The sequence below is a fragment of the Microtus pennsylvanicus genome, chromosome 20 (genome assembly GCF_037038515.1).
Source record: "Microtus pennsylvanicus isolate mMicPen1 chromosome 20, mMicPen1.hap1, whole genome shotgun sequence".
NCBI lineage: Eukaryota > Metazoa > Chordata > Mammalia > Rodentia > Cricetidae > Microtus > Microtus pennsylvanicus.
This window is the reverse complement of record NC_134598.1, coordinates 5,893,936-5,914,008: the sequence shown is the minus strand read 5'-3', so window position 1 is coordinate 5,914,008 and position 20,073 is coordinate 5,893,936. Positions and strand designations below refer to the sequence as shown.

The following is a 20,073-nucleotide window of genomic DNA, read 5'->3' as shown; positions in this document are numbered from 1 at the left end:
ATGACTGCCTTAGAACCAAACTGTGATCATTTGTAATAACCATCTTGCAATCCTACCTATGTTTCAAAAGGTTGTTATGACTACCTTATTGTGACCATCTTGTTATACTCTGTTCTTGTAACCCCACATATTTTGCCCACCAAATTCCCCATTTGCAAATCACTCACCCCTAAGCTATGAAAACCTTGTCTTCCTCATAGCCAGTGCTAACCTCTCAAACCCCACCTAGGGTTACATGAGTTATAAAAACTTACTTTAATTAATTTTGCCATGATGATTCGCATGGGTATCTTTCTTCTCCAATCTTTGGGATTAACAATCCTCAATAAAATAATTCCAGATACACTCTCACAACTGAAAGGCTTGAGTTTCCACATAAAGACCCAAGCAAGTGTTCCTGAGAGAATGTTCAGCAACAGACATGCCAATTGAAGATTACAGAACAGGAGAGAGGAAGAAAAAAAACAGTCATAACAAAAGTGTAGGATATCAACAATCATCACGTTATAATTTCAAAACAACACAACCAAAACAAAAATATCAATACTGTCTTTCTTATTTATGAAAATTATTCCTTCTTTGTAATTCTCTGCCTAGCCAAACAATCACTTAACCATCAGGGTACATCAAAGACATCACTCTGAATATGTGGCCCTCTTGATTTTTTTCCTTCTCACAGATCATCAACAGATAATACTTCATCAAAATAAAAGAACACATCTAGGTATATGAGCTGAAACATCAGCTCTATGAGATGAGAAAAGGTATTTTTGCTGGAATGATGGTGAAATAATCTCAAGAGGGATTATTATCAGGTCCAAAGCGAACTCCAAAATGAAGGACTGCTGTTGCTGGGACCAAAGCTCAACAGGCAGCATTCCTTGGGAACCTGTGAAACAAGTTTTCTATCTGCCAGAAAGAACCACTTCCTTAGGTGAATACCCATGGTTATATAACAAAGCCCATGCTGACCTCCAGAAGCCTTCAGTCCCTATCCACACTTACCTCCTGGCCCTCCTCACCTCCTTCTCTACCTAAACTCCCAGGCTGCTTCAGTTCACGGGCTTCCCTCTCTAGGCTACTGGTCTTCCTTGTAAACCCCATGAGTTTTCCAGGACTGCTGCCTCTCTAGCCAGGGCCATGGCCAGTCCGCTTCCTTTTCTCTCTGCTCTGGACTTGTCCAGATGCCTCTGGCTGCTGTCTCTCTTCTTTACACTAAACCTTCCCCCTAACCGTGAAGCAGCCATTTCAGTGGCTTCTTTACTCTAACCCCGGTTACAAGTATATACCATCTAGAAAAAGCTAATTCAGAATAAGCAGGTGCCTTAACATCAGAAACACTGGAGACCTGTTCTCATTCAAGCCCCTGCCACCCTCAGTGAACCTCGGAGGGATTCCTGGACTGTGGTCTGTGCAAACAAGCCAGTGATAGTTTGCTTTCTCACCCTGGGTCTCTCAGTGAGAGCTACTGCATGTCTTTGGCTCCACCCCCACCCCCCAAAAATGTGCTATTTTCTCCAAGCTTAAGAGCTTGAGTGGGCCTGACTGAGCGTGCTCCACCCAACCCCACCTCCCCGCTCCCACACTTCTATAGCCATAGACCACTCTCTTAGCTGAGCTTGTCCTGCTGGGCCATTGTTGGGCACATTTGCTGGCAGAGCTTCCTTCTCCTTCACACAAACCTATCTACTCAAAAAAAAAAAAAAAAATGGAACAAAAGGAAGGAAAAGAAGGAGATAAATCAGCATTCCAGACCTACAGTTTAGAGAATGATTTATATTTTTGTTAAATGTAGTTACTTTTGTGACTAGAGGGTCTTGAAATAAATTTGAGTTTCTTTGCTGTTGTTTTTTGGTTTTGTTTTAGTTTGTTTGTTGTATCTGGATCATGTGCTCCTTAAGAAGGCTGCAGGACCTATCCAAAGAGAAATCACAAGAAAGAGTAAAAGTAAAACTATAAGAAAATCCTAATTATTGATGAGAGAATTAACTTCTTATATGAAAAATAAGAAGAAACAGTTCTACAAAGGAAGGTGAAAACTAGAAGGTTACTAGACACAGAGGAAAAAAGAGAAAGAGAAAAAAAGGTGATTCAAGCACATAGCAAAGGGAACAAAGGCAGAAGAAAAGACAAAAGCAGTGGTTAAAACACACAATAAAAGCAAAGGAAACCAAAACTAAATCTTGAAAAGATTCACTCACTAATTAAAAGAGATTTAAAAAAAAAACTAAATAGAGGTTGGCATATTTTAAAAAATAAAAAAAACAATATTAAAGGTTTTTAAAATGCGCAATTGTCTCTTCTTACTAAAAAGGGTAGCTGGGTAGTTGGGAGTGGTATTCAGTCCCAGCAGAGGGCCATTCCAGTGTCAGGCCCTGTGAGCCTTTGAAGCTGGGCTCCTGTCTGCAAATACTCTGGGTACGCAAAACTTGAAGGATAAAGTGTTAATCATTTATGAAATACTCTCATAAACTACAAAAATTATATCACATTATAAAATTAACTATAAAGATATGAAAAGGAATTAATAAAAATATCAATTGTAACAAATTTAGTAAAGCATTTACCATCTTTAATAAGAATTGCAAACTAAAAGGAGATGAAATTGGCAAAATTCTAAGAGAATAATAAAAATGTTGATAAACATTTATGAATATGGGCATCTAAGTTCTGTGCTGATGGGAAGAAAACATTTGTTACCTTACAACTTAGATCAAACGTCATTTATTTAAATATGCATAAATGTTAATTAATGAATTCTTTATGAGTCCAGTAACATTGTTATCTTATAAATTCTTCTCTTACTTTTTAAAAATACCGTCAAGTAAACACAAAGTTGTTCAGTAATTATGAGTATCATTGTCAAAGTACAGTAACACATTACTATTCAAACCAGTTGACCTACTTGTTCTCTCACTACAAATATAGTTAAGCAAAGACAAACCAATTGTATATATCAGTGCTCATACAATGTTATCATTACTTAGGGAAACTTAAAAGAGCTTAGAGAATAAGACAAGGTGGTTAAACAAATATTTTGAAGGAAACAAGAAGAAATCACAGCATACGTAAGAAAGGGGCTACAAATAGATATGTAAAAATTCTTTGTTTTTTCCCTCTACAGATCCCAATATTTTAGATTATAAGTCATATAAACATTATTTCAAATAACATCAAACACTGTCTCCTAGAAATTGCTGCAGAAATAAGACCTGAAAAGTGATGATATCGATAGACATGATAACAGGGAAGGGGAAGAACCTTACTGGGTTCTCCCTCCAGACAATACTACAGGCAACTAAGGTCTGCTGAGAGGGAGAATTACCTCTGCCAGGGCCAAGCCTCTACTAAAGTTACCCAAGAGGAAAGCAGTCAGCCCTAAAATCACATATATACAAACAATAAAAATGGCCACAGTAGGTTGTTTTGTGCACACACACATACACACACAAACATAAACATACAATAATAATAAAGAAAAGAAAGCTATCAATTCAAGAGTTAGGTTGGATTTCATACATAGAATGAATTAGGAAGAACTGGGAGGAAAAGACAAAATAGGGGAAAGACACATTTTAATTTTAAATATATATATATTAATTATGAGTATCATTGTCAAAATACAGTAACATGTTACTATTCAAACCAGTTGACCTAGTAATTCTCAAATTATATTATATTATATATAATTTGAAAGCATATAAACTAAAACATACAATGAAATGAGTAGGAACACGTTTTAAAAGCTGTGGTTCTCCAACAAACCAATAACATTATTAAATATTGAGGATGACACCTCATGTAACAAGGCCCAGTGTTCAATCTCTACTACTGGAAAAAAAATTTCAAACGAATGATGAAGAATCTAAATAACAGAAAATGAAAATAATCCTAGAACTAACTTTATCCACTTACTGACATTCAAAAGAATAAATTATATGAATTAACCAATATATATAGATCTCATTTAATGGATTTATTTTAATTAGTAACATGTATTTTTTAGAAGAGGGGAAGTTTTAAATGCCTTTATTTGGGGGGCACTGACAACAGTTTTAGACAGTATTTATAAATATTCTTGTGGCAGAGATTTGTCACTTTCTTCTCAAACATTTACTCCTCTGTGTTCTTTCTCTGTGGAGAAGAGCAAAAAGCCTTGGATAGTAGATTTCCCACAATTCTTTGCTAGCTTGTTGCAGTCAGATTCAGCTGTGGAGTGCACAGAAGCTCTGCGTCCTCTCCTGCTCAGATCCTACGTCAAGTTTTCTTCCTTAAAAAAGGGGGGGGGGGAGGTTCTCCTGTGTCCTCTCATCCATTCTGCAGCTTATGTGTTCTAATTGTAGGAGCCAGTCATGATAAGCTAAATATGAAAAGATTGCCCAAAGGAAGTTCTTTACTTCAACCATTATCACCTGCCAAAAAAGAACTCAGCCATCGATAAGTTTAACAGAGGCCTGAGTCTCAGTTTACCCTGAAGCAATACCTGGTTGCAGGAAGAACCACAAACTGAGATTACCCCGAGTACCACCCAAGAACAGACCCTCCAAAGGAAATGCCTAACATTCCCACTGCTGTAGATAGGACCACATGCCAGAACACACTCACCAGGACACCCCTAGACAAATATCAGCCAATCAGGGGTCTTGAACCTCAGAAACCCCTCACCCCCACCTTTACTACTATTCTAACTGAGCTCGGGGCTCTCTGTTTATTCCAATATGTTGGACATGTGAAGAGGCCGAGTTTGCATAAAATAAAGGCTCTTTGCTTTTACATAGGGGACTCGGTTTCCTTGTTGGTTTTGGGGGGACTTCACGGATTTGGGCATAACACTAATCATTCTGAAATTTTATCTTTATAGCACTTGTAATTAAACATTTATTTGTGAGACTATCTGACATGACATCAGGGCTTTCTCCCTGGATACGCTATAAGCTCTACTAGGACATAGATTTTGTCAGTTTGGTTTAATTACACACCACTGGAACTCTACTTAAAGCCCAACATTTAACAGATACAAAACGTATTATATTCTGCCTCCCGAGTAGTTATTTGAATTAATGAATAAGCTATTAAATAAACCAAAATTCAACTTAAGAGCTACCTTTAAACTTTCTAACCATTGTTATTTTATCCAAAAATTAAAATATTTATTTTTTTTTCAACTAAATTTTCTTAGGAAGAAAATAAACTCCATCACGAGTTCTAACTCAAATTATTAATTATATTGATTTACAGTGAGAATAGCCTATATTTAAACGTAGTTACTCAAGCTAACTTTTGGGATTTTTTTTTCTCCTCTGTATAGTTCTCACACTATGTTTCCAGCCCAAATACTTATGGATGATTTGTTCACTTTAGATTTAGTTGGGATTTGGTGGGTAGACAAAGAAAAGACACAAAAACATATTAGCTTTCTAAGATTAATGGCTATATTTTTCTTTTGGGAACTTGGAGACCTAAACTAAAATGTTTCCTCTCTGATCCCCAGTATCTGAAGCTGTAGCTAATGTAATTGCTTCCAAGGGGGAAATACTGCTTATATTTTCTGACTCACTGTCTCAATGTTCTCAGCTAATCCTCCCCCCCGAAATGCCCAGCTCAATATAATTATAAGAACTCAGGGCAGAATCTTTCCAAGGCAGAGTGAGCAATAAACTTATGTGTCTCTCTGTGAAGGACTGTTAATTCCCAAAGATCAGAAGTCTGTTAATATGGTGACAACGGTTTCAGATTTTTAGATATCTGTTCCCTGAGGAAAAGGTGCAGTGGATTACGAGTGTGTCCCTGTGTCATAGCAAGGAAATGGAGCGACATAATTCTCCATTTGGCTGCTCTTGAGAGCAGGATTTATTGCATTAGTATATTGCTGCAGCTATTTATTGATTTGATCATTTCGTAGTGCACATCTGTCTATTCTGAAATTACCTGTTCACAATTCTCTGCTGTATGCACACCTTCCTCTTAAGTATTTCTCCCTGTCTCCAAGAATGCTTGGAAACATTTATACTCATGGATGTTTTGCCTGGAACATTCCACCCCCTTGATAACTCCCTACAAAAAATGTGAAGTTATGCCCAAAGGCCTTATTTAAACATATAATCCCTCCTCAGCACTTCCTCTGCCGCTTTCCTCCTTTATACGCTCTCCACAGCATTTATCCCATAAAACATACCGTTTTATTTCCTTTTCTTTTTATCTATTTTCCTACTTCAGAGATAAAAGCTCCATAAGACAAAGATTTTTATCTCTTTTATGGACTACTATATTCTCTGCCTTGATGCAGGTACTCAAAAAATATTGAGTAAACAAACAACTTTTCCATTACAAGTATCCAACATAAAATATTTCCACAAGATGACAATGGACTCAGTCAGTACAGGAGTGCTTATTTCTACAGATGCCATACTTTTTATTGGAGGAAAGAGAAAGGTCTGCTAGATAAGAAACTTTGAATATAACTGTATCAGCCTAGGCTCTCAGAGCTGTAAATCAGCAAAACAGGAGTCAAATATCAGTGGGGTGGATGATCTGGGCAGCAATTGCTCTGGCAGCTGAAAAGAATACGTTGGGTGAAAAGTGATCCCATCAGGGTACCTCTTTGCACTCCTTCCAATAGCTGTATTTATCAGTTAGTGTGGGGTGGGGAAGCACATGATAAGCAGGGGTAGAGATCTCAGTGAAACATCAAACAAACATCCCAGATAAGAGTAAGATGGTTATCTAGAGTGTTCTATAGTGTCGTGGTATAATTTACAACCTCCTATTCATCTGTAAACCCCATAAGCCACCACAATGGTCAGCATGGAAATGTATACACAAGGTAAAATGGTAGCACTTATATTTCAGGGTTAAAAAAAAAAAAAGAAAGAGGCACCTAATTGGATATGAAGCTCACTCCATAGGAGGAAATTTCTGCCTGGCACTGTAAACTTAGCCAGTGTGTGTTGTTGAGGTCATGGACTCTCTATTACCACATTCCTAAACCAGCACAATCCCCAACTACATCCTAAATACTATTCTTATATCCACAGATACATGTAGCTTTCATCCCTGTTCAAAGAAGACTCATTTTGCAGCTAACAAAAACCATCACAGAAAACCACAACTGCTCAAAAATGCAGAGAACAATTGACTCTGGGGTGCCGAACCCCAGCTGTTACATCTACAACTCAACCCCTTCACTTAGAGATCAAGATGGAAAGGGGGAGCAAAAAGATTCTAAGTACCAGAGGATGAGTAAGTCGGCTGTAAAAAGTGTTTCTGGACACGATAGAGAAGCTGCACCCACGAAATTTCAGTCATATGTGTGCCTTAACAAGACATTAATAATGAAAACCCAAAATAACATGTTGATAGGAATGGAGGAATGGAGAGAATTTCAAAAAGATGAACCACTAGATCAAAAACTACAGGCATACATAAAGCAAAGAAAACCAGCCAAAAACCACAGTCCCTGAGAACTTAGACAACAATGAGGACACTGAGAGAGTCTTACAAAGATCTAATCTACCTGGGAAGTAGAAAAAGCCAAGATCTGAGTAAATTGGAAGCATGGGGACTTTAGGGGAGGGCTGAACAGGAGAGGGGAGAGGCAGGGAGGGGAGCAGAAAAAAATGTACAGCTCAATAAAAATCAATGAAAAGAAACAGGCAACCAATGGATTCTGAAAGAGGGGGAACTGGCCTTCTGCAGAGACAAGAGCCCTGATAGCCTATCCAGTCTCACGTGGGCAGCTTTAAACACATATACATGAAAGTAACACTAACAGCCTCAGTATGGGGTGTGTGTGTGTGTGTGTGTGTGTGTGTGTGTGTGTGTGTGTACACAAAACAACAACAATTCAAGAAGACGTGAATTTGAGAGGCAGCTGGGGGGATTTGGAAGAGTGAAAGGGACGGGTGGAATTGATGTAAACACAGTACTTATAAAATGCTCAAAAAACTAAAAGATTTAAATAAAAATTCACAAAACTGTAGAGTAAATATAAATATGATATAGTCCCTCCTTCTGAAGAGGACACAATGTCTAATTTATTTATCAAAACAAATTAGAAAATTTCATAAGATGGAAAGCAGAAAATTAGAGTAAGGACCATAAAGACATTATATTGCAGAAAATTCTCAGGAAAGAAAACAATTTTAGAGGTATATAATAAATAAAATTAAAGCTCATTAGTGGATGAAACTATAACTCATACACAAGAAAACACAAAAAAAATGTATGGTTTTGAAAGACCTGAATACATACTCCGAAGTGTAGCACCGAAAGAGCTGAAAAGTAGAAATGTAATACCAAAACTGAACTACACAGAGAGAACAGTGTTGAGAATGTCATCCTGCACATTACACTTCCAGCTAGTGGTAGTGACAGCTCCTATATTCTGTTCATGAACAATATTAATCTGTGGACTCAAGAGGTCAGACAAACAGACACAGTAGTGAAGAATTTCAACACCAGATATGTCATAGCGACATGGAGCAGGACTGTCAGATTTGAATCCCACTTGCAACATTTACTAATCAGATTATGATCAATAAAAGCTGTTATACAATAGTATCCATCTCATCAACTGTTATGAAGATTAGATGAGCTGGTATCTAGCTTGGATGTTCTTCAATGACACTAGATTACTTTAAATATTTTTACCTTGAGTATTCATTCACCAAGGTGTTAGGAACCAGAGGGACTGGTTTCGTATTGTAATTGAATCAGCCTGGCTTGCCTAAATTTCATCAAGACATGTTCATGTAATGAAGAGGGGACATGCACAGAAGAGTGACAAAGAATAAAGGATGTGTTAGCTGCAAGAAAGAGATAACCATTGTGCTCCCATACCCCAAAGAGTAAATCTTGTTTTGCTTCACTGAGCCCAGATTGGAATGGATCCTAGGTTGTCACCCTGTTATTATCTAGAATGCAAATTTCATAATTCCAGTGTAGACACACCAGATATCTATCTCTAAGGGCTTGCCTTTATAATTGGAAACAGCCACAAGTATTTTTTGCCTAACTGAGGAAGGTAATGAAACTATAAACATTTAGGTCTTATCAAACAGCTATGGAAATGGCAGATCTGTGACAGAGAAAGCCAGTGGCAGCATAGCCCAGGGATTTTATAGAAGAAGCATTGGAAACCCAGTGAAGGTCAAAGGCCCTAACACAGGTGACGGCAGGAAAGAGATGTAACTAAAGTATCTGCCACATAAAAACAAGTAAATTCATAGTACTATCATTTCAGTACTTTATGGGCAGAATAAAATATATAACTTACATAATAAAATGCAAAATTGTATGAAAGGAACAAAATTGTATGAAAGGAGCAGTAGAGGCAAAATTGGTCTTTTGAAAATTAATAAATCGACCAATATCTGAACAAAATAAAAAAGTGAGATATATTCAGAATGGAAGAAGATACACAGAGAGCAGGGTACAAAAAGACAAAAAGGAAATATTCAGAGCAACTTTATCTGTGTTATTAGACTAGAACACCATACAGCATTGTTACCTCCAAAGAAACTTGCACATGTGCACTGAAAGCAGTGTACAATAATACTCCTAAATTGTTGTTCAGAACAGGAAGAAGATAGAATGCAAAATGTCTATGTTTTTAGTATGTTTGCAGTAACTTCATGCAACATGGATCAACTGTGGAAAAATCGATGTGTTATACTTTATAACATACCTTAAAAGCACTGTTTGGAAAAATAGCAAAATTACAATTGAATACTTCCTGCCTAATACTGTGTACACAAATTCAAGAACTACCCAAGCTAAGGAAATTGCTGTTGGAAATGTGCATTCATGCTCACATGAAGAGGTTATTGTTAATATAAAGACATTCTAAACGGAACATTGAGAACAATGATTATGCTAGCACACTACGGGAGCGTGGGATGAAGTCAGTCTGCAGACACAGTTGGTTCAAGAGCACTAGAAGGGGCATACTGCCCAACTTGTTGTTGAGAACACTGTGTTCACTTTTAGGAACATGTGCTATACAATCGGTGTTTACATTGCCCTTATAATTCTGTGTGTGAAATAACTCAAGACAAAAAGAATGAGTGGGGAGAAGAAGAAAAGAAAGGAGGAGAGAGAAAGGGAGACAAAAAAGAGAGAGATCGCTCATAAAATCTTTATGCAAACTAACGGCAAGGTGGAAATGGGCTAGAGAATAACCTGGACTCGCTGCTGCACAGTGGATTGCATTTGGCGGTGGACATTATCTTATACAATGCAGTGTTTTATGCTGTGAGACTGCAGAGATGGCTCAGCAGGTAAACGTATTTTGCTGTTCTTCCAGAGGTCCTGAGTTCAGTCTCCAACAGTTACTTTAGGCAGCTCACAACCACCTGTAACTCCAGCTCCAGGATAGCAGAGGCTTTGATCTGGACTACATAGGCACCTGCACTCACAGATAAGCATGTGCCCACATAATTTAAATAAATACCTTTCGAAATGTATAAATCAAATAAAGAAAGAAATATGTAAAGTATCATGTTAACAAGCAGTAAGAAGAGCTAATAGTTCTGGAGCTAGCACTGTACAGGATGACTAAGGATTCTTAAATGTGGCTTTTATGGTGACATTCACTTTATACTCATTATAGAGAAATGTGACCAGTTCCCTCACTCTCCTACGACTGTGACTTTACCGAGACAATCAACTATAACATGGAATTGTGATTAAGTTGCTCTCATCAGAATACTGAACCACAGCAACAGCAAAGCAAACCAAGATAACAATTATTAAAGAGGTTTAAACGTTTCATTGACAGAACATGGGCAAATTTAATGAAAAATATACATTTACAAACACACATGCCTCTATAGCCCAAAAACAGAATTACAAAATAAAAACAAACTCTCCACAAAACTCTCCTTCATGTAAAGTCTTATTTATTTGTTTTCAAGGCAAAGGAAGGGGTTTGTTATATCGACGTCAATTCCCACACCATATCTTTCATCTCTCTGTGTTAATGTTCCATTCAAGGCTAACTAAATGCACGTGTGTAAATAATTTCAGTGTTAGCAAATCTAAAGAGCACTCTTAATACTTCCTTTACCCCAAAACAGAATAAGAAAGGAAATGGTTAGCCTCCGTGGTGGACAGAGAATTGAAGAGCCAAACCATATTTCACAGAAAAATCTAAATTGACTTCTCAGGTTATGAGTACTTGATTACGGTAGATATAATGGAGAAAAAGCCCCATTTAAACTCATTTGGAAAAGGCAGCCATTCATTACACTGAGTCTAATGGCAAGGAAAGAGAAAAGGGAGTGATTCTGAGCTGACAGCGCACACATAGAGACAAATAGTCTCACTTTTCTGTGGTAGGACAGAGCCTACTGAGGATCATGGTAGAAACAGTGTCCAAATAACGGGCACAGAGGCACAATGCCAAAAAAGACGTGGTTTACAAAAACCTAAAGGAAAACGTTGCAGATAGTGTATACATATGATTAATAGATGTGCCATGAAAAACATTTTTTATGAAAATAAGGGCAGTTTGAAATTCATCTTTCTTATATACCAAGTCAACATTTTGCAATCGCTATCCTTAAAAATGGAGGAACAACAGAATTTTGCACTCATTGGACAATATTCGCAGACCTGGCAGTCATCCTGAAAACACCACGTTTCTCCTTTCAAAGTCAACTCGAAGACAGCTCTCTGCATTTTCACTGAGAGAAAATGAAAATTGCTAGGGGGAGCCCACACCTAACAAAACTGAGCAGACCAGTGAAGACAGCTTATCGCACTCTGCTCAAAGGAACCATCTCACACAGACAGAGCAGGCGCGCAGAGCTCACCTTTGTGATGGTTGGCGCTGGAAACAGCTTTCCCCAACAAGGTCACGATAAAAATGATCATCAGCAGCTTTCCTTTTGTGGCTTTCTGTAAGTCTCTCTTACTCATCCTGTGACACAAAAGCAAGACAATTCCTCAGAACATATAATCATCGTATTTCTTTAATTGTACTACATGCAAGTCTTTCATGACACCTCAACGTAATTGGTCCCAGGAAACTTGAATTTCTCACATTGAAGGTTCTATTTATATAAACTATGTTACTATGTTTAGTTTGTTTTTATTTCTGTTATTTGTGGTTGTGGTATTTGTTGTTGTTGTTTGGAGCAGGGTCTTGTTATGTAGGATGGGTTGGTATTGAACTCATAAACTTCTTACCTCAGGTTCCCAAATACTAATGAGGATTACATGTATGAGGCACCATGCCCAACTATGTAAGAACTGTGAAGAGGAAATAGAAGTTTTCCAAACAAAGCCATTTTTATATGATTCAAGAATCAAGCAACAATTTGCTTTTGTCCATTTTTATCAACTGAAAACAACTTAGAAATCTTGGTATTTCCTTGTTCATATATGAACATAAATGCAGCCGGGCGGTGGTGGCGCACTCCTTTAATCCCAGCACTCGGGAAGCAGAGCAGGTGGATCTCTGGGAGTTCGAGGCCAGCCTGGTCTACAAGAGCTAGTTCCGGGACAGGCACCAAAGCTACAGAGAAACCGTCTCGAAAAACCAAATAAATAAATAAATGCAAGGCCGGGCGGTGGTGGCGCAGGCCTTTAATCCCAGCACTCGGGAGGCAGAGGCAGGCGGATCTCTGTGAGTTCGAGACCAGCCTGGTCTACAGAGCTAGTTCCAGGAACAGGCTCCAAAGCCACAGAGAAACCCAGTCTCGAAAAAACAAAAATAAATAAATAAATAAATAAATAAATAAATAAATAAATAAATAAATAAATGCAATTCTAATGACATTGTTTACTTTCCCTCCCTGAAGGTTATTTTTTCAATTTCAGACTTCTATACATGTTCTACGGCATGTGTACATCCATATACATACACACATGTTCTATCGCATGTATATGCCCATATACATACACAAAAAGTAATAAATGTTCATTGCTTAGATGAACTCTACTCAGAATAAAATTATTTCAAATTTATTATTTGAATTGAGATTTTGAAAATGCCCAGTAACAGTTTTCTTGTAGCCAGCTAATCTTACCAAACTAAATATGTACCACTCTGCAGTGACAGACTCAATGCTATTGAAATAAACTTATTGTACTTCAACAGAAGTAGGAGAAAAATGAGAAAAATCAGAATTAAAAAATATTAACATTTTCAAATTGAACTCATAAAATTAAGAAAAGGAAAAAAAGGTAACTACTTCTTTATCAAAACATTCAGCATCTATTTTGTCAAGCATCTTATACATTATTTCTCTTGCTCTTCAGAATATAATGTCTACCCTCATTTTGTAGCTTATACAATTTAGAAATTTTCTTAAGGTCACATTTAATGATAAATATCAAACCAAGAATGACATAATTCTAAAATCCTTATTTAAGCTACTGCAATGGTTAGGCGGAAGCAGAACAAAAGTGAGTAGATTCTGTGTGGATGCTCTTACAAGGAAGGACAATACACACAACTCTCCCAGTACCTTCCAAATTCAGAGCCTACATCTAACTTAACGTTCTCTTAGCCTACAGACTCTGGTCTGTCTTGCTTCTAACAGCATTCTGGGTTTACCTGGCCATGCTTGATTCTTCTTCCCTTTGAGGTCACTGAATTACTCTTTCATCACACCTTTACCGCCAAAACAACCCGTCTTCCAATCCATGACCCAGGGTAGCAAACAAATCTGAGTATACAAGTCAAAGTGTTCTTTTACATGCAGAAATGCATGGAAAGAATGGTTTGATATAGTGTATGTTTTAATATGGATATGTGTTAATATTTCCTAACTTTGGAAAGTATATACATCATGTGGTGGAAAGGAAAGCTCAAAGGTTTACAAACATCAATTCCCTAGTCTCAGGGTTCACATCCATGCTCTCTGAGTTCCTGATTATGACTCTAATGGTTGACGTCATCTTGGCAGTGTTACCTAGGAGAAAGGCACTGACTAGATTATAAAGGCTTACCTAGATTAAATTAATTGAGGTGCTAAGATTTATCTTTAGATGACAACATTTCATTGGCTAGGATCATGGCCTTCAAGAGAAGAAAGTGAACTAAACAGGAGAATTTATCACCTTCTGTTTCCTGACCTAAAAAGCAATGTGATCACAAGCTTCAGTCTCCTGCTGCCTGACTTCCCCACCAACATGGACTGTACCCCTGAACTCTGAGTTGAAGCAAACCCTTCGTTCCTCCCTTACAGTGCTCTTGACAGATACTATGTCACAGCAACTAGACAAATAAGTAATACAGTGAGCCTTACACAACTTTATTTATTTTGGATCTATTGCTTTCAAGTTTTTCCTGTAACTACTGGGATACTCCGCTTAAGTTTCTTCTATTGTAGCTTTGTATATTTATATGAAACATGTGACCCCCTTGTCACATGTCAAAGATAATGCACAAAGGGAGAGACATTTGAACATTTAAACTTGCTCACTGGGTCTAAAATCAAGTTTCTTGTTTGTTGGCTATGTAAGTTTGTATAAATTACTTCATAACTATATTTTTATTGGCAGTAGGGATGAGTTTTAATAATATTGATCATAATTATAACTGTTATTAAGAATAAATGAAGGAGTCCATGTAATATTTTATATTCACAATAAATATTAAACACAAGTATTTGATTATATATTAGACTGACATTTCCCTAACTGTGATCTCTAAATCATTGGCCCCATATAATTCTAGTTCAGCATTAGTGAAAGATGAATTGGGTAAATGTATTTTTAAAACAAGTTTTCAGATTCAACAAATTTAAGGAGTTTATTATTGAATAAACTTTTTAAGAAGAATATTCTTAAATAAGCCTTTTTGAAGCATGTTTCAGTATATCTTTTAACAGAGTACCATAGTAGCATAGAAAAATAGTAGCATCACTGGAAAATCTTTTAGAGAAACCGTGAGCTATAATAATAACCTGGCCTAAAACACTCTCAGTAAACAAAATGTTTGATCTTAATCTTTAATTATATTATTTTGTGTTGTTTAGCTCTCTTGGTTTTGATGGAAATCCTCCTGGTTTCATTTTTTTCAGCCACTGTGCCTCCCCTTCTACATCCAATCCCATAATTCCATAGCAGCACTTGTGTAACATAACACAGAGCAAAACTCATTAGACACCACGAGCTGCTTAACGTAATTCTTGATAATAGCTTCGCCGATACAAATGATCTCTACCACAAGGTCAACCATCCATCATTTTCCCATCCCATTGCTCACCCACCAAATGAGGTGGCTGAAGATACAGCTCACGACAAGACACACGGAAAGAGAAATACCCACTAAGCTGCCAGGCTGTTATAGGAAAGAGAGAGAGATGAGAGTGTAGGTCAACATTTGGAAGTGTGTAACAATACTATTTTCTTCCTCTCATACCATCAATACTCTGTCCAGTCCATCAATCATACCCCATTTGTATCTCTTAAGTTACACACTTAACCTACTTTACTATGATAAAACAAGGCATGTTACCAAAATTTCTCACTGCCCACAGTATGTCCCTCCTATTTCCAACTATACAGTAGCCCTCACACAAGCTGAAGCATGCATCTGACCTTCCCAGATTTCCTACCCCTGCACACACATATTTAAAGTATGTATCTGAGCTTCCTAGATATACTGCAATATTCAGAGTTTGGTTAAAGATCATCAACTAAAGATAATGCAATTTCTATGCCTTAGAAAAGCAGTAGCTATGATGAGCTCTCCTTGCTTAAAAGCTTCATGTGATCTTCCAGTCTCAGAAAGAAAAAAAAAGGCATAGTCCTTATCAGAGGGTTTTCTGACCCTAATCTTATGCTCTTCCTCTTCATTTTTCTATTTCCTCTGTGGCCTGCACCAAAATCTCACTTCTTGTCAGCTGACACCTGCCCTCCATTCCCAGCGACTCTCCCTAAATGTCCCAAATAACTAACTTGTATTCACTGGTCATCATGTAGTATAGGATTCCTCTTATAGGATTTATTCAAGACCAGGTTGAATATCATTTCACTGCAGTGGCTGTTCACTACTGCATTACAATCCATCTTTTTTATCTCAACCCAGTCTAATATAAGGATTCTATGTACAGAGACCGTGACTCATAGAATATGCACGGTGTGATCCAATTTCTAGTTTAATAATTGGTAAATGCATATTTGTTGAATATTTGAAAAACCTTTTAGCCAAATATTGATGTGGGAGTGTCATATATCAATCTGTTGATTTCATTGGTTAAGCAATAAAGAAACTGCTTGGCCCTGATAGGTTAAAACATAGGTGGGAGGAGTAAACAGAACAGAATGCTGGGAGGAAGAGGAAGTAAGCTCAGAGAGACGCCATGCTCCCCTCTCCCAGGCGGACGCTAGAGCTCTGCTCTCTGAGGCACATGCGATGAAGCTCCAACCTAGGATGGATGTAGGCTAGAATCTTTCCCGGTAAGACTGATGCTACACAGATTATTAGAAATGGGCTAGTCCGGGTGCAAGAGTTAGCCGAGAAGAGGATAGATATAATGGGCCAAGCAGTGTTTAAAAGAATACAATTTGTGTGTTGTTATTTCGGGGCATAAGCTAGCAGGCGGCCGGGGTGCTGGGGACGAAGCCCCACTGCTCATATTACTACAAAATATATTCTGTAGTTTTTAACACAAGGAGGAAGCAAGTGTATGTCAATTATCTCTTTAGCATGCAATTAGGAGGTGACAAATGGGAACAGAGCGAGAGGAGACAGAAATGGGAAAAGGCAAACTGAAAAGAAGTAAAAGAGTGAGAACTCACTTCTCTAGCTTTCTTCTGACTTGGAAAAATAATCGAATTTGAGCAAAATGGTATAATGGAGTGATTAATAATTTTTTGACAAACAGACAAAAACAAAGAGGGGAAAAGCTGAGAGGCACGTTTTTTCTCACCCTTGTACAATGGCCGCAGAGGAGACAGCCCTCTTTGCTATTTTCTACCCACTAGATTGCAAGCGAAAGTCTTCTCCTATAGATTAGAACTGTCAGATTCATCCGTAAAAACAGTAAAATTTCAGCGAATTGCCAACCACAAAGACCAAGTGGACAGAAACTGCAAGCTAATGGGTAAATGCACACCGAAGATGAAACCTTGAAATTGCTGCCTGAGCAGCAGGAGCTTGCAGAGAAGACGGGGGATGTGGGATAACTGAGAAATGGTAACCTTGGCAATCAAGGATGCTGAAGCGAAGTTTTCAAACTGGAGGACTGAAAGTCTCTCACCCTTTACCCCTGTACCGCTTGTTTCAGTCAAGTCACGGAGAATTAGACTTCTGGATATGTTTTGTGGCCCCTTCACTCCCTCCCTTAAGAAAAAAAAAATGTGACTTGTAACCAAGCAAGAATATAAAACTTGCTATGAGAAAAAGAAATTCCTCATGAAAACAGAAAGTAAGCATAACTGGTCTACGGAAGATAACGTAAAAACAAAGGGCAGTGTAGAAGTAGAATCTGGGGCCTGGGTCCACCATCCAACCCCATCTTGGCTGGAGATATTTATGCAGAAATTAAACATCACATTTGACAAAATATTTTAAAAGCCTAATTATGACCTGTCTCTGTACAAACCCAGGATTCATACAATGGCAAAGACTCTGACAATCAAACCTACTGTGACAATGCATCTTTTAGGATAGACTAAGGCCTGTTCCCTCCTTCTAGAGACCTGAATGGTCTTTATAAAATGTCAATCATGTTACACCACCACAGCATCCATTGCTTTAAAATCTTGAATTTCCCCACTCAGAGGAGGGAGAGTAAAAGCCAAGTTTTCTGCTGAAGAAGAAAAGCCCTACAATCTCTTTGCTCAGCCTCTCTAACCGCGGGTACCATTTCTGATTTTACACCTGACATTCCAACTTATGCCAAATTTAGTTATAAATTTTGATCTGCACTTTAGAGTCTGATTCAGGCTTTGTGTGACATTCTGGTTTTTGTAATTACCCCATAGAGGTCACTTCCTGGAACTCCACCCTCCAGAATCTAGGAAATCACCTCCAGACTCATTCTTCCAAAATCCCATGGCATCATTTATACTCTTGTAACCTTAAATAGTCCCATCCATTCCTTTTCACATTTGTTTACATATGTATGCTCTTCTTTTCCTGTTAAAATATAACTACCTTGTAGGCAGAAGTCCTACTTACGGGTCACTGCTTGAGTAACTAGATCATCACACGGAGCCGACATGTCGAGATAATTTTACTGAATGAATGGCATTAATTTTCATTAGAATAAAATAGTTGAGTCTTTTGTAGGGTAGATATTTCATTACATATGTTAACTTAATGATTATATTTCCATGACATATAGCAGCTAGGAATGGTGACAATAAAAATAGTATACCTTGGGGGATACTGAAAGATGAAGCACAAAGAGGAAGTGGGAGATGAAGAGATGAAAACAAACCAACCTTTTCTTTTAGTAAGCATGCTGAAATCTACCATAAATCCTCTTTCAGCATTGAAACATGGATATATATATATATATATATATATATATATATATATATATGATTTGTATTAGGATATACATATACATGATATGTATATAACATATACAGGAAGATATCAACATATAAAGAAAGACAGATGATAGATATTAAATAAATATAGATGGATATTAAAGTACAGGGCCAGCTGGAGAAATGGCTCAGTGGTTTAAAGTGTTTGCTCTTCTTACAAAGGACCAAAGTTCAGTTCCAGCACTCACATTGGACAGCTCACAATAACCTCTAACTCCAGCTCCCGGGGCTCTGATGCTATCTTCTTTCCTCCACAGACAACTGTGCTCACATGCACATGCTCCCACACGAATGCACATACAAACAACACATCATCACAACAATAATAATTAGATACAAGCTAAAGAATACAAGGGTATGCTTCTATTGAATGCATAAGAATAGATAACAAATTCATAAATAAATTTTAATTCTACCAGCATTACTCTGTTGTATATCATCCAGAAGTAGGATGGCCTATTTGAATCATTTTTATTACTATTATTTTTTAATCAATGTCATATGTCCATCATCACATTGTAGTACTTGAAATAATACTATCAGACACATTGAATTGAAACAGGTGTTTTAAATGCTCAGCATAGCTGCTATATTAATGTCTTATTATGAGCCTACCTTGTATTTTATTCATTCCTTCATAATACTGCGATTTTGGTGGGAATAGAAATACTATTGATTTATTTCTAGCAGCACATAGACAAAATTGTCGGATTTCTGTAATGCCTTTGCCACCTACAGGTTGAAATGGTATGGCAAAGAAATACATTATCATTTAAATGATTTCTCCAGAAACATGCAATATTCGAAGGTTCCAAACTCTAATACTCAAACCAGACACAAAAGCCATAAGGAAAACGATGCAGCCATCTAAGATACATGGGAACATGAGAAAAACATCTGAAATGATCAAGGCTGAGGTGCATTACTGCCCATCTGTTTCTACAGCTGGGACACTTGCCCTCCTTTTCTATCTACAAGATGGAACGCCATCCATTTTCTCAGAAAAATGTCACTATAACAAATAGGAGATTGCATGACATTTGAACTTAAAAGAATGTATGTGAGGTGTTACCACTTCTCCAAAGATCCACCCCTTGTAGAGTAGGCATATAAGTCAGAAATACCTACTCACATGGGGTTCTAGGCCCCCAACAGAAAGTAGTTAAATGAACTTGTCAAGTTACTTAACAACTCTGACTCTAGTGACCACACAATGGAATACATGAACACTATTATCTGCCGGTAGAAAGCTGTAAAGAATACATATACCAACACAAAGTGGGACACGGAGCTTTCTAGTCTGTAATTGTTATCTGGAACACAAAATCATTGCTGGGAATCATCTAAGAATCAAAGTCACAGTGAAACAATTTTAAAAGCACATATGCTTTAATCACATATGAGGACTTCAGCTGTATTTTAGAATTTATCTTAAATCTAAGAACTTACAAGGCAGGAAGTGAAACAGCTAAAAACTGAAAGAGCCCAGAAAAGGCGTATTCTCAGATGGATTAGCAAAATACAGATACTCATATTTCAGAATTTATTTATCAAATC

At 37.4% G+C, this 20,073-nt stretch overlaps 1 protein-coding gene across 4 annotated transcripts in view; it reads right to left on the bottom strand.

The window, feature by feature from the left end:
- Positions 1–20,073, bottom strand: part of Tafa2 (TAFA chemokine like family member 2) — a 439,738-nt gene that overhangs the window by 120,128 nt on the left and 299,537 nt on the right. For all 4 annotated transcript variants that reach the window (XM_075954344.1, XM_075954345.1, XM_075954342.1 and 1 more), the window contains exon 2: positions 11,814–11,920. In XM_075954344.1, coding sequence (XP_075810459.1) covers positions 11,814–11,919 — 106 coding nt within the window. In that variant the 5' untranslated portion in view covers position 11,920. The remainder of the gene's footprint in view (positions 1–11,813; positions 11,921–20,073) is intronic.